The 15308-nt window shown below is 38.3% G+C and overlaps 1 protein-coding gene across 3 annotated transcripts in view; it reads left to right on the forward strand.

Moving 5' to 3' along the window:
• AKAP6 (A-kinase anchoring protein 6) overlaps window positions 1–15308 on the forward strand; it is a 495085-nt gene that overhangs the window by 358703 nt on the left and 121074 nt on the right. For all 3 annotated transcript variants that reach the window (XM_080685020.1, XM_080685019.1, XM_080685021.1), the window contains one exon: window positions 1903–2051. In XM_080685020.1, the coding sequence (XP_080541146.1) occupies window positions 1903–2051 (149 nt within the window). The remainder of the gene's footprint in view (window positions 1–1902; window positions 2052–15308) is intronic.

A 15308-nucleotide genomic window follows, 5' to 3' on the forward strand; every position in this document is an offset into this window, starting at 1 on the left:
TTAACATGCTCCATTCCTCTTATTTGTCATCCTTAATAAAGGTGCTAAATTCCTTTGTGTCTTCTCACCAGCCACACCCTTCTCCTCCAAACTGAATATGCTCCATAAAACATTATCTTTTGTTTATAGTGTTTGACATAATTCTTATGAGTCTATTCTTATTCAAGCCAATTAGTTTGGGCAAGTTCACATGAACTTTTTAACTGATTTCTGAAACTTCAGTTATGTGAATAAAGTAATTTTAGTATTTTTCAAAAGTTCTTCCTTGGCAGTCTGAGCAGTAATGATTAACTGCTTGTGGAAAGCAACAACGTAGGAACTCTAGAATGGATTGATATCTTAGATTTCATATGCTCCCCATTTCCTTTACTGAGTCCTGAGTTGCACTTTTAAGAAGCTGACACTTTATAATAACACTCCACTCTCCTCCCAGGTTGAGTCTATAAAACTAGAGACTAGGCAAAAGGTGGTGGTTGGCTCTGGACACAAAGAGAAGGTTGTGTCTGACTTGACCTTTCTTACATATTACAGAATTCTGGCAACTACCCAATAGCTGACCCAGAACTGTTTTTCTAGGAGAATATGTAATCCATATATATAAAAGCCTCAGTGACCAAATGACCCAATGACCCAATGACCCAACAACCCAAAGACTGGTTGACCAGTCGCTATAATTCCATTGACCACCAGGGGGCAGATGCTCAACACAGGAGCTGCCCCCTGGTGGTCAGTGCACTCCCACAGCCAACCTCTCATAATCCCTTCTCCTGGCTGGCCAACCTCCCCTAGTCACTCCCCCCGGCCAGCCAACCTCCCATGGTCCTTGCCCCCGGCCGGCCGACTCTGATCGCCCCAATAGGGACTGGGCAAGATGACCCCAATCTGCCCTGATCACTGGCCAGGCTGAGGGACCCCACCTGTGCACGAATTCATGCACTGGGCCTCTAGTTAAAATATAAAGAAGTAGCAGTTTTAAGGCTTATAAATGTCAGTGGATGTTCTTGGATTTAGTAAAGTGTGTCAAAAGAAAATAAGAGTTCCTCTGGTCTGCAGAGCACATGAACTCAACATTGCCTCCCCCCTTTTGCCATGCATGCATGCAGGGGCAAGCATGCCACCGAGAACACTTCATTCCCAGCCTCATCTGGTGTACTAGGGAACCCTGCAGCCACAGAGATCACAACAGCTGAAATAGATAAAGCATCTATTTAATACATTTTCATGCCAAATATTATTCAGCGTTCTTTTGTCCTCAGTTTGATAGAAAACAGCATGGTGAACTTACTACCTCTCCTTACTACAGCAAGCCCACATAACTATAAGAGATTTAACAGTTCAAACCTGCACATAGGCAAAAACACCATTCCCTCTATTTTAAAATTATTAAGACAATAATACAGAGAACAAAAAAATGTAATAAAGGAAGTCTGTCATCATTATTGAAGAGGTATTAGAATTAGTACTAGGCTTTTTTATTCTCCTCAGGAAAGATAATGAGAAGCATTCAGAATATGTGTCCATGCAAATGTATGGGTTAGAGGGGGAGGGTCTTTAAAAAATAAATGTTACATATGTGGCAATATAAGGAAGAATATTCTTAAGGAATTTCACAGAATTTTTATGTAAAGTCTCATCATACAGTATTATGATCTCAGGGATATTTTGTGATATTTACCGAGTCTTCTGAGAGTTCATTTATTCAGGTCCTACTTTAAGGAGGGACTTATAAGATTCAGATCTAAAATATAATTCTGGAATATGCCCAGCTGATCCCATTAAATCCAACCTGAAAAGGAGCAGTATAATGATATGAACAATTCCCATTCTTTGAGTTGTTACACCTCACTTGAAATGCATTCCTTCTGGATTAAAACAGCAATTCCGCTTTGTTTCTCTCTCTAGGCCGAGGTTCAGCTATGCTACCTGGAAGCACAAAGAGATGCTGTTGAGCAGATGTCCCTCAAGCTGTACAGCGAGCAGTACACCAGCGGCAGCAAGAGAAAGGAAGAGTTTGCTGATATGTCAAAAGTTCATGCAGTGGGAGGCGCAGGGTAGGGAACTACTCTTTGTATTGTTTTATCCTCACTAATCTCCACTTTTTCGGTGAGTTTGCACTGGTAGGCATGAGGTAACAGATAAGAAGCAGCTCACTAGAGTAGGCAGGCATTTATATTCTTTTTCATTCGTGCCTTGAGAGGTGTTTCCCTTTCTATACAGAAATGGCCTGAGATCTAAAAGGGATAAATTCCAATTATTTTTTTTTCATAATAGTGATGAGTCTGCATTAAGTCAACATCCACAGAATTGAAGACTGTGGATTTTACCAGCCTCTGTCACCTAATCCAGAACTTCCTCACTTTGTTATGATTTATTTAAAAACAGCCTTGTGATTTTACCAGTATTTGCCTGCCTATATCGTGCCTATAGTATTGGTGGTTTTTCTTTATAAATTTATTTTTCAGTGTATTTCCCCCTTTTTAAACTTAACCATTCTTTTAAAGTTTGTCTACGGATCCTTTAAACACCAGAACCTCTGTAGAAGATAATTTTCCTGAAAAAATGTAGATATTTAATAATTGTTTAGAGACCATGGCTAGCCGGATTGCTTCATGTAAAGTCAACTGGAATAATAGACTAGCATCTGAATTGTCTAGGACAGTGGTCGGCAAACTGCGGCTCGCAAGCCACATACGGCTCTTTGGCCCCTTGAGTGTGGCTCTTCCACAAAATACCACGGCCTGGGCGAGTCTATTTTGAAGAAGTGGCGTTAGAAGAAGTTTAAGTTTAAAAAAATTTGGCTCTCAAAACAAATTTCAATTGTTGTACTGTTGATATTTGGCTCTGTTAACTAATGAGTTTGCTGACTACTGGTCTAGGGCAGCCGTGGGCAAACTACGGCCCGCGGGCCGGATCCGGCCCTTTCGGCTGTTCTATCCGGCCCGCGGAGCTGAAAGAGCGGAGGGTTCTCTTGCTCTCCCCTCCACTCCTTTACTTTGAATTTATATTAGTTCACACAAACACTCCATCCATGCTTTTGTTCCGGCCCTCCGGTCCAGTTTAAGAACCCATTGTGGCCCTCGAGTCAAAAAGTTTGCCCACCCCTGGTAGGGTGAGTGATAGGACCCAGCACCATCAGTAACCCATGGGCAGTTTTATTTGGCCTGAGACATATGGCTGTATTTACATTATATTAACTATCCATCTTCTGAATAATTATCATGCACTCAGATATTTCCAATGGCTCTAAAGTTTGCAAACATTGTATATATATATATATATTTTTTTTTCTTTTTTGTCTCTTCTAGCTTAATTCTAATATTTAGTAGGTAAAAATTAAACAGTAAAAGAGTAGTAATGAAATTTAATTATTTCATAGTTTTAATGACTTGATAATAATTATACTCATAAAAATGGAAATAGTAACCTATTTTACTTTTATACTTGAGCCAACAACTAAGGAGAGACACTGTTCCCCCAAGTCTGTTATATATTAATAGCACCTTATTACCCCATGAGGTGTAACTCTAGCTAAAATATTCCCTGAAAAGGCAGGTGGAAAAGAAATCTTTTTATGTACTTGTTTGCTTTATATTTTAAGTACTTATAGTTTTTATTGGACTTTACATCCCCATATAAATATTTGGGATAAATTAAGTATGCCTCTACATATTCTGTCTTGTGCTATAATCCAGGGTCTAAGAATACAGGAAAAGGACCAAAGTCATAACCCTGTTTAAGAACTGAGAAATAAAATTTTAAATTTACTTTTCTATATATTTTGTTGCTCTGTCAGGATTTCTTTTATCCATAGACATGTTACATATATATTTGATTACTCATATAATTCAGTAGACATGTATTCACAAGAAGAAAAGCATAAAAGCAAATAAGAAAGAAAAGGTTAAAACTTGGAGCATAAACAACAAGCTGTTTTGAGGCCTTAATGTGCTTTTATTTCCCTAAATGCCTAAATTATCTGTGGTGTACACGCCAGCACAAACTTTAGGTCACATTTTCATGTTTCCTAAAGCCCTGGAGACTGAATGGGCACCACGTGCTTCTGACCTCAGATTCCAAGGACCCAACCTGAGTGCTTACTCCGGGTTCCGCAAATCATAAATCTGCCCTGGGAATTGCTTAGTTAACAACAAGCATTGTTCAGGGACGTGGGAGTAGGTGAACTTGCCTGATATCTTTTGTTTATGCTCCTTGGGGTACTGAAGGCTGTGCATTGTGCAGAAATTTAAGAGTGTGCTGAAGAAAAAGCAGCTATTTAATACTAAGGACAAAAACCATATACTATTTTCTACTTTCTGATTACATACAGAAAAGCATTGTGTGAGCAATGCATGTGGGTGAGGTTATCTGGGTTGTTCTGCCCCCAAGACTCTTTGCTCCCACAGTCAAATCCTTAATTCTGAAACCTTAAGAACATAGCCTTGTAAAATTATCTGCTCCATGACACACAAACTTCATTAACTTTTTCTTTTGTTACACAGACTGATCATTGTTTCCGATAAGCAATTGTGGGAATAGTGTGGGCTTTTAGGGTCTTCATTCCGTATGCAGATATCCCATCTACTGAAGAGAAAATTAAGTTGGTGGTACAATTCATATATTTTTTATTTCCTTCCCATGTCTATACCCATACTAAAAAGAGTATGTAGTTGAAAAATGTACTAGGTACTCAATGGAGGACTCAGATGCTAGAGAGAATAATGATCTTAAATTTCTAAGAATTTTACACAACCAAGATGTCATTTAGAAATGAATTTTCCACTCTGGCTTGACAGACAGGTGTGTGTCAAGGTGCACAACTATGAACTGTGTGTTTAGCAGCCATGAATAGGTTTGGCTGGAAGATTTCCCCAAGTGCTTGTGAGGCTATGTAAGCTTTAGTCACAGAGTGTGTTTGCCTGTGGGGGACATTTGGCACTGGCTCCAGCATTGCGAATGGGAAACTGTGGCTTCCTGGGGGGTATGCAATGTCTGAGTCACCCAACAAGTTTTTCTCTGGGAGCAGGTTGGTGCTTTTCCATTCCTGCCAATTTTTATAGATGGATTGGTTTCTTTCATTCAGTAAATATACATTGAAGACCTACTATGTTCATGGCATGATGCCCTGAGCAGAGGTGTTAAGAACACCTACATTTTATATATTTTGTAAAGTATAACCCTCTTTTTTCCCAACACCTCTTTCTACTGCTAAAAATTCATTTATTACATGAATTTCAAAGATTCTTTTGAATTCATTAGTTAGCATCCCGCTTGCTAGACTCAGTGTAGATTACAAACCATGTCTTTTATTCAGCTTATAAATGATGGAACTGGGAGGCAAAATGGCTAGTAGACTGGCTTGTCCAGGATGCTGGTGTAAGATGGACCTAAGACTTCGGCTCAGAAACCTGGGTCAGAATGCAGTGGGCAATCCATAAGTCATGCTTTGCCCTCTCTCTGAAGGATTTTATTTGGACCATTGATAAACATTTTTCCCTTAAATTCCATGTTGTGCATATCCCATACTTTATGAAATTTAAATTATGGTATCTTCCTACTATGGAGAACTGCAAAGAATCTTAAGAATATTTCATTAAAGTCACAAGGAAGTTTGGCACACACATAGCAAAACAGCAAAGTAGGCTTCAGTGAAAACAAAATAGACTTCATCATTGATTTGGCAAATAGTATTCTATGTACCTGCTATATGAAGTACAGAAATTAAAAGGCAAAATAAAATGGTCCCTGACCTTGAGAGGCCCAGAGTTTGGTAGGAGGAGCCAGATCTAGAAACAATATGGAATAAAAGATGAGTTAAAATCTGCATGAGGTTAAGGGTGGGGCTCATGGAAGGCAGAGCTGTTCTGACTGGTGGGAGTGAGTCAGAGCAGGTCAGGAAAGACATCACAGACAGAGGACTCTGGAGATAAATTTTGGAAGAGGGCAAGGTCAGGGGCAGAGCTTTTCAGTTTAATGTGAATAAACATTTATTGAGCATCTACAAAGACAGACTACAGTCTCTGCTTTCATGAAATTTACAGTCTCACAAGACAGTGCAGTGCATGTTAAGCCAGTATTTGTTTGTGCAATAAGAGAGAAGGGGAAACAATGAGAGAGATGCGGAGCTCAGAGCAATGGGGTGGGCTTCATGAGATAGAGCTGTGTCTTTTGTGTTTACCACACTGCTCTAAATCTGGTACAGTGCCTGGCAAGTGCTAGGGCTCAGTGAATGAAGGGATGCATGAATGAATAACTAAAACTAATCCAGGGCTCAGAGAGAGAGAGCAAAGGTCTGGAATCATCAGACTGCCTGCTTTTCTATATGACTGGAGAGCAGGGTTGAAAGTTGGAAGGGGTGTGAAAAATAAGGCTTCGGAAGAAGGGGAAGTCCAGATCCTGGAGTTAATCATTGAATTCATGGTTCTTAACCATGGATCACCTGTGGAGCTTTTAAGCTGAAAAAATGCCTGTCTACCCAACCCAATGAAAATTCGGATTCAGTAGGTAGAGTGGGCCAAGATATGATTATGTCCTAATGCTTACTTCCAGCTGTGAGCCATTGCTCTAGTGGTTTTCAAAATATAGTTTCTGGACCAGCAGCATCAATATCTCCTGTGAATTTGTTAGAAATGCCAATTCTGGGCCCCACTCCAGATCTACTAAATTGGAATGTATGGGGCCCAACATCGTTTAACAAGTCATTCACGTGATTCAGATCCAGTTTGAGAAACACTGCTTTAGTCTTAGAGATTTTAAGTTGGAAATGAATGGAGAAGGATACAGATAGTCATGGAGGGAATATAAAGTATAGCATAGGGAATATAGCCAATAATATTGTAACAACTATGTATGGTGTTAGATTTATTGAGGTAATTAATTAATACGTTATATAATGTCCAATCACTGGGTTATACATCTGAAACTAATATATTATATGTCAACTGTAGAAACTTTTTTAAAAAGAAATTTATGGAGAATGTGAAGACTGAATTAGAAACTAAAGCCTGAAAAAAATCAATAAACATTGTTTCTGGTTCAAGGAGGAGAAAGAATAGAGGAGGCTTTGGATTCAACTGACTTTGGTGTCATTCAACATTTAATATTTATTGAGCTCTACTATTAAGTGCTGGCTGAAGTAGGCACTGGTGATGTAGAGACAATGGGAGACAAGGGGTGACAGATGTATGTAAATCAGGAAAGCCTTCCAGGAGAAGTCTCACCGAGACTGGCTCAGGGTAAGAAGTGACAATAAGAATGTTTCTCACAGAGGAGGCAGGGTGTACAAACAGCTGGAACCACTAATGGAAAACCAGCATGACTAGATTGGCAGTTTTTAAACAATGTTCTGGCAGCAGTGTGGAGAATAGCTTGGCAAGGACAAGACTACACAGTGCTTCTTTAATAGGCTATTCTAGTCATCCAAGTGAGAAATAGGACCCGAGCTAAGATAGCAGCAGTGGAAACTGAAAGAAGGAAGTTGAACTGATAAGACTTGGCCACTAGAGTGGTCACCAGTATTTAAAAATGTTTCAGGCTTATGCACTCTGGCAGATGGACATGTCATTCAGTGAGATGGGGAAGGCAGAGGAGGAACTGAAGGGGGGAAGAAGCTACATGTAGTCCTTTTGATGGTCTGTGGAACATCCAAGTGGAAATGCCCAGGAAGCAGGTCTCCAATGTTTTGGTCTTCTCAACCAGCAACAAGGGCAGTATGGTGACTATAGGTAGCAGAGGCTCAGAGAAGTAGGAGCTTACCTTTTGGTAGTCTCTTCACCCCTCTCAGATGGACATAAAATTATCTTTAAGAATGTTTAAAGAAAAGTAGAAAATCTGAACAGACCGATTACTTAAAGATATTGAATCAGTAATCAAAAACCTTTCAAAAAATAGGACAGGCGGACCAGATGGCTTCACTAGTGAATTCTACCAGTGAAGAATTAACACCAACCCTTCTCAAGCTCTTCCAAAAAATAGGACAGGAGGGAATTCTTTCAAACTTATTTTATGAGGCCAGCATTACCCTGACACCAAAACAAGACAAGGATGCAAAAATAAAATAAAATTACAGGCTAATATCCCTAATAAACATACATGCAAAATCCTCAACAAAATCCTATATAATAAAAACCTAATATGCAAATCGACCCAACGGCAGAATGACCACTTGCTATGACACACAGTGACCACCAGGGGGAAGGCGCTCAATGCAGGAGCTGCCCCCTGGTGGTCAGTGTGCTCCCACAGGGGGAGCACCACTCAGCCAGAAGCCGGGCTCACAACTAGCAAGTACAGCGGTGGTGGCAGGAGCAGCGAGCTGAGCGGTAAGGAGCAACAAGCAGGCAGGTGGTAAGGAGTGAAGGCTCCCGGACTGTGAGAGGGATGTCCACCTGCTGGCTAGGCCTGCTCCCCCAGGGAGGGCCTAAGCCGGCAGGAAGGCATCCCCCAAGTGGTCCCAGACTGCGAGAGGGCTCAGGCCAGGCTGAGGGACCCCCCTCCCCCAGTGCATGAATTTTGTGCCCCGGGCCTCTATTATCTCTATATATAAAAGCCTAAGCAACTTCCAACCTTTCGACTGGTAGCTATGGTGAGCACTGACCACCAGGGAGCAGATGCTCAATGCACAGGCATGGAAACATGGAACAGACTGATGAATCTCAGAGGGAAAGGGGGAGGGGGAAGGATAGGAGGAAGAGATTAACCAAAGAACTTATATGCATACTAGAGGCCCGGTGCATGGATTCATGCACCAGTGAGGTCCCTTGGCCTGGCCTGTGGAGATCGGGCCGAAACTGGGAGTCTGACATCCCTGAAGGGGTCCCAGATTGCAAGAGGGTGCAGGCCAGGCCGAGGGACCCCACCAGTGCACAAATTCATGCACTGGGCCTCTAGTTAGCAAATAAAATTCCATAATATATTAAAAGATTCATATACTATGATCAAGTGGAATTTATTTCATGGATGTAAGGATGGTTCAACATTCACAAATCAGTCAATGTGATATATAATATTAACAAAACGAAGGATAGAAATTATATGATCATATCAAAAGGTGCAGAAAAAGCATTTGACAAACTTCAAAATCCATTTATGATAAAAAGTTTCAACAGAAACTTCCTGGTTGCAGAAGGAACATCTCTCAACATAATAATGGCCATATATGACAACACACTCAACATCACACTCAATGGTGAAAGGCTAAAGCTTTTTCTCCAACATCAGGAACAAGACAAGATGCCCACTCTTGCCATTTCTATTCAACACAGTATAGAAAGTTCTAGCCAAGCAGTTGGTGAAGAAAAATAAATAAAAGGTATCTAAATTGGAAAAGAAAAAATAAAACTGGCACTATTTTCAGATGACATGATATTATATATAGAAAACTCTAAAGACTTCATAAAAAAAACTTTTAGAACTAATAAGCATATTCACTGAGGTTGCAAAATACAAAATAAATACACACAAAAATGTGTGTTTCTATACACTATCAGTGAGCTATCAGAAAAAAATAAAGTAATCTTATTAACAATTGCATCATAAAGAATAAAATTACTAGGAATAAATTTACCCAAAGAGGTGAAAGACCTGTATGTTGAAAACTACAAGGCATTAATGAAATAAATTGAATAAATCACAAATAAATGGAAAGTATTCCATGCTCATGGATTAGAAGGATTAATATTGTTAAAATGTTTATATTATCCAAAGGAATCAATAGTCAATGAAATTGATATCAAAATTATAATGACATTTTTTCAAAGAAATAGGACAAGTAATCTTAAAATGTATAGAGAAACACAAAAACCTGAATAGCCAAGGTAGTCTTGTAAAAAAAGAACAAATTTGGAGGCATTACTCTTCCTGATTTTAAACTGTATTACAAAGCTATAGTAATTAAAACAGTATGGCATAAATACAGAAACATAAATCAATGGAACAGAATACAGAGACCAGAAATAAACCCATGCATATATGGTCAATTAATTGATGACAAAGGAGCCAAGAATATACAGTGGGAAAGCATAGTCTCTTTAATACCTAGTGTTGGAAAATTGGATAGATACATGTGAAACAATAAAACTTTATGACTCTCTTACACCATAAAAAGATCAACTCAAAATTGATTAAAGAATTGAACAGAAGACCTGAAACTGTAAAACTTCTAGAAGAAAACATAGGCAGTAAGCTCCTCAGCATAGGTCTTGGTGATGATTTTTTGAAACTAACACCAAGAACAAAAGCAAAAAAAGCAAAAGTAAATAAGTGGGACTACATTATACTAAAATGCTTCTGCATAGCAAAGGAAACAATCAACAAAATGAAAAACAACTTACTAAATGAAATAAAATGTGTGCAAATCATATATCTGATGAGCTAATATCCAAATTATCTAAAGAATTTATATAGCAGAAAAACAAACATTTCTGCTTAAAAATGTGCAGAAGCTCTAAATAGAGATTTTTCCAAAGAAGACATAGAGATAGCCAATATGTACATGAAAAGATGCTCAATGTCACAGATCATCAGGGAAATTCAAATCAAAACCACAATGAGATATCACCTCACACCTGTTAGAATACTTATTATCAAAATGACTAGAAATAACAAGTGTTGGTGAGGATGTAGAGGAAAGGAAACCATGTTCAATGTTGGTAGGGATATGAAGTCATGCATTTACTATAGAAAAACAGTATAGAGGTTCCTCAGAAAATTTAAAAAAGAACTGCCATTTGATCCAGCAATTTCACTTTGGAGTATTTATCTGAAGGAAACAAAAACACTAACTTGAAATGATATATGCACCCCCATGTTCATTGCAACATTATTTACAACAACCAAATATAGAAACAACCCAAATTTTTATTGATAGGTGAATAAAGATATTGTCATATATAAATACAATGGAGTATTATCCTATATCCGTGGTCGGCAAACAGCGGCTCGTGAGCCACATGCGGCTCTTTGGCCCCTTGAGTGTGGCTCTTCCACAAAATACCATGGCCTGGGCAAGTCTATTTTGAAGAAGTGGCATTAGAAGAAGTTTAAGTTTAAAAAATTTGGCTCTCAAAAGAAATTTCAATTATTGTACTATTGATACTTGGCTCTGTTGACTAATGAGTTTGCCAACCACTGTCCTATATAATAAAGAGGTGATATGCAAATTGACCATCACTCCAACACACAAGATGGCCACCCCCATGTGGTCAAAGATGGCTTCCACAAGATGGCCTGCAGGGGAGGGCAGTTGTGGATGATCAGGCCAGCAGGAGAGGGCAGTTAGGAGGGATCAGGCCTTCAAGGGAGGGCAGTTGGGGGCAATCAGGCCTGCAGGGGAGGGCAGTTAGGGGTGACCAGGCTGGCAGAGGAGGGCAGTAGAGGAGGACCAGCCCTGCAGGGGAGGGCAGTTAGGGGTGACCAGGGCTGCAGGGGAGGGCAGTTGGGGGTGACCAGGCTGGCAGAGGAGGGCAGTTAGGGGTGACCAGGCTGGCAAGGGAGGGCAGTTAGGGATGACCGGGCCAGCAGGGGAGGGCAGTTTTTAATGTACAGAGCTTAACTTTTCTTTAAAACCTGTTTATTTATTAATTTACCCATCTCATTTACAAAGAATTTGAATCAAATTACAAAAATATTTATAATAAAATGGAGTAAATTATGATTGAAGTTAGGCAAGAGTAAAATATATGTAAGAAAGCAACCCATATTCTATGCATATCCTCAAGAACATTATCTTTGGCTCTAAACTTTCCACACCCAAGATTAAAGTAATACATATTGGTGGGAGGTCAGCTTCCAATGCCATTGAGTCCTGAGAGGAATTTCTCTTGTAGTTCTTTAAAGAGAAGACCAGCATTTGTGATACTATATCCCTACAAGACAAACCCAGTTCCCAAGGCATTATTGTATGTAGGCTGCAGAAGGGATGTTAAAACATAACTCGGTAAGAGCATTTCTACAAGTAATAAAATCTTAGAGTCTGAGCATAGTGCTCTCTGGGATCAGCATAGATGGGTGAGACAGACAAAGTCATCTTGGGGGAGAGGTCTCCATGTTAATGCTGTTACCAGGCTTTTGTTAGGGGTTGGGCAGCAGGAATTACTTCCAGGTTACTTTCCTTCTGTCCTAACGCTGAGGGTAAAGATTCTCTATTGCCTATTAAGTCGTTGAAAACCAGCGGGATTTAGGTAGGTAGTCCTTTTACAAAGGGTGAACTGCCCAACCCGCGCTAGTGTGTCAATAGCAAGTCTGGACCCAGTCACCTTGAACACCGACAATGTCATAGGAAGGTTACGTTTTGTTTTATTTTCAAACATAGCTCTTGTTTTCCTTCTGAAGTAGTTTCTCCATTTGTGTTAGAATCACTACCTATTTTCAATTCTTTAGAAGGTTTCCAGTTCTTTGGCTAGAACTTAATCCAACTTATTAGCTGAAAATTTAGACAAGTGTTTGAGTCCCTGACAGCCTAACAGAATCCTCTAAATACATTCAGGAATCAACATTGATATTTCTAATTTTATGGCTAGTCTTGGAGGTTAGAATTTTTTTGATTTATGACTTTTATTTCAATAACAAATGTTTATGAACAGATGGTCCATGGGTTCATTAGAAAGTGGGGCCAGTCATTAACACATTTGTAGGGTTGATTTAATTTTCTTAGACATTTTCACATGTATGTGGGTATATATGAGAACTGACAAAATTACTGCTAGAGAGAACTCCATATTCCTTTTTATTTATTAATGGCAAAGGCAGCCTGTTTTTCTCATGAGGAAGTCGCTCATGAATTTTCATTCAAAATAATAAATTAGTGTCCACACTTTAATATGTTTAGAGTGGAAAGGGATTTTACATGCAACTGTGCATATCCGAGTCCAGTCTGGAAAGCTAAATTTTATTCTTTAATGATATGATGATTGAGCAAGGTGCCACTATTGTATTTCCCTTCTGTGCTTACATGCCACATGGAGTAGAGATGATGGGAAATTCTGATCTATTGTTAGTTTTTCACTTTGGTAAAATTATTAAACTATATTTTTACAAGATTTTGTTACCACTTCCTTTAGTGTCATTTTTGAAAACCAGAGGCAAACTTCCTTGAGCAAATACTGTGAACAGTAACTACTTAGTGAATATTTGAGGAAAGAATCAATATGCTAAAGAAGCTAGGAAAATTGAATCATTTGATAGAAGTCCCAGTATAGACAAGCTGGTATTTCAGGAACCTGTCTTGTATTTTTGGATGTGTTGGTATGAAATGAACCATTAAACATACAAAAGATGCATCCTTAAATGTTCCAAAATATGTATTACTGGGCCTTAGGTTAAAAAAAAACAAAAACCTGCCAGGACTTTTTAATATTATCTTTTCTTTAACCAATAATTGCTCTATTTTGATGATTTCTTCATTTGATTGTCTGCTTTAGTGAAAATTCCTTAGTGGGCCAAGCTGAAACCTCATATATTCACACACACCTCCCATTGATTTCACTTGGGTGAAACTTTATCTTTTAAGCAAAGTTTAAGTTGAAATGTTCAGTTAATGATGCTCACTTTAAATACCAAAGGCTGAATGCATTTATGTATTCAAATACTTAGCTAGTCACACATAGCTCCCATTGGGGTTTAGATAAAGGATTATTTCTTAAACTATACCAGCCTCACAAATAATATATTGCTATCCAATATGCAGAAAAAATGATGCTAAATAAGCTTGTTAATATTTTATTTCTGTGGTGAAAGGACCTAGAAATTTTTTAACCTTGAAAAGGTAGAGAAAATGGTAGACAAGATGTTGGGAAATACTTTTGGCAATTACCCACAGTAGTTGACCCAACCTTCTATGAACATGAGAAAATTTACACACTGATTTTTCCATAGCTTTGTCCTTGTCTCTGTTAAATTCTCAGACTATGGAATAAATACATTATAACTTTGTTTGTCTAACAAAAACTGACTTTGAGTTAAAAGATTTTTCTCCTCATAACATGATTAAGCTTTTAAACCTCCTAAAATGGGAATATTATACCCACAAGAGAATGTCCAACTCTTTTATTGTTAACCCTTCAGGTACATGGCAATTTAAAGGAGAAGTATGCAAAAGAATACATTTTTTTGTGATGTGTTTGCTTTATAACACTTTCGTAGAGTAAATATGAGTTTGCTTTGTACAATTTCGTAGAGAACATAATATATTCATAGAGTACTGAAAGGTATGTTTTGAGACATTTTAACATGAAGGAGATTATATATTTGAGTGAATGAGTTGACATAAACCCAAGCACAATTATAAAGAAATTTTAAGAGGAAAATCCCTCCAAAAGATTAGTTCCCACTGCCATATCCCTTATAAAATTCTGAGCTATTGCCACAATTTCGATCTCCTCTTTCTCCCTTCTTAAAAGAGATCCTAGAGTCACCAGAAATTCAAGCAAAGAACCTAGTTGGAATTCACCTGGTAGAATCGGCATATTCTTCCAAGGGATATAGAACTGTTAACCAGTTTCATGATACCCTTGATACAGTCACTCATCTATGATCTTTTTTGCTGCTTTTTATAGTAGCTGTCACTTTTCCTGGAAGACATTGTCTTTTATAAAATCACTTGAGAAACACTTAGCATACCTTTGCAGGTAATGTAAACATGAGAAAGCAAATCACTCTTGTGTAAGAATTTTCCTGATATAATTAGCACATGAAGTTGTAGTCATTTCAGAAGGTTTCAAAAGAACTGACAAAGAAATTCTAGTAATTAACTGCTGATTTGCTATAAAGTTACATATTTTATTTCACTGCATTTGAAAAACTGTCAGGTCTTTTCTAAGCTGTGAATGAATGCATGGCCAAGAATCTGAAGTCAGGCACAAATGCCTTAAAAATGTTCTTGTCTTTAGTATTTGGACCTTATGAGAATTTGTTGTTTGGAAAACACCGGTACTGATTCTACTCTAGTGAAACAAAATCATGGAACCAAAGCATTTACTGTATCCAACAAACTCAAGCCTACATATTCTCAGCTAGGATGAAGATAGACTCAAGTGGAAAAGAATGATTATAGGATCTGTGTTAGGTTTATTCACCATTAGCAGGTCTCCAGTGTAGACTATCTGAGAAGGAGCCTGAAGTGCATTTAATTAGAAGAAATGGCTTTTGTTCTGTAAGGAGAGTAATAGAAGGGAGCAGCTAAACGCATATAAAGACATGGAAAAGAGACAGTGAAAAATTTTCTATTGTTCTGAACATTTTATCATCCTGTATATATTTTTCACTTGTTTAAAATCTATTTCTAAATCTTCTTTAATTTTCACTAGAGAAAAGAG

The sequence above is a fragment of the Plecotus auritus genome (assembly GCF_963455305.1).
Source record: "Plecotus auritus genome assembly, chromosome: 1".
In the NCBI taxonomy this organism is placed as follows: Eukaryota; Metazoa; Chordata; class Mammalia; order Chiroptera; family Vespertilionidae; genus Plecotus; species Plecotus auritus.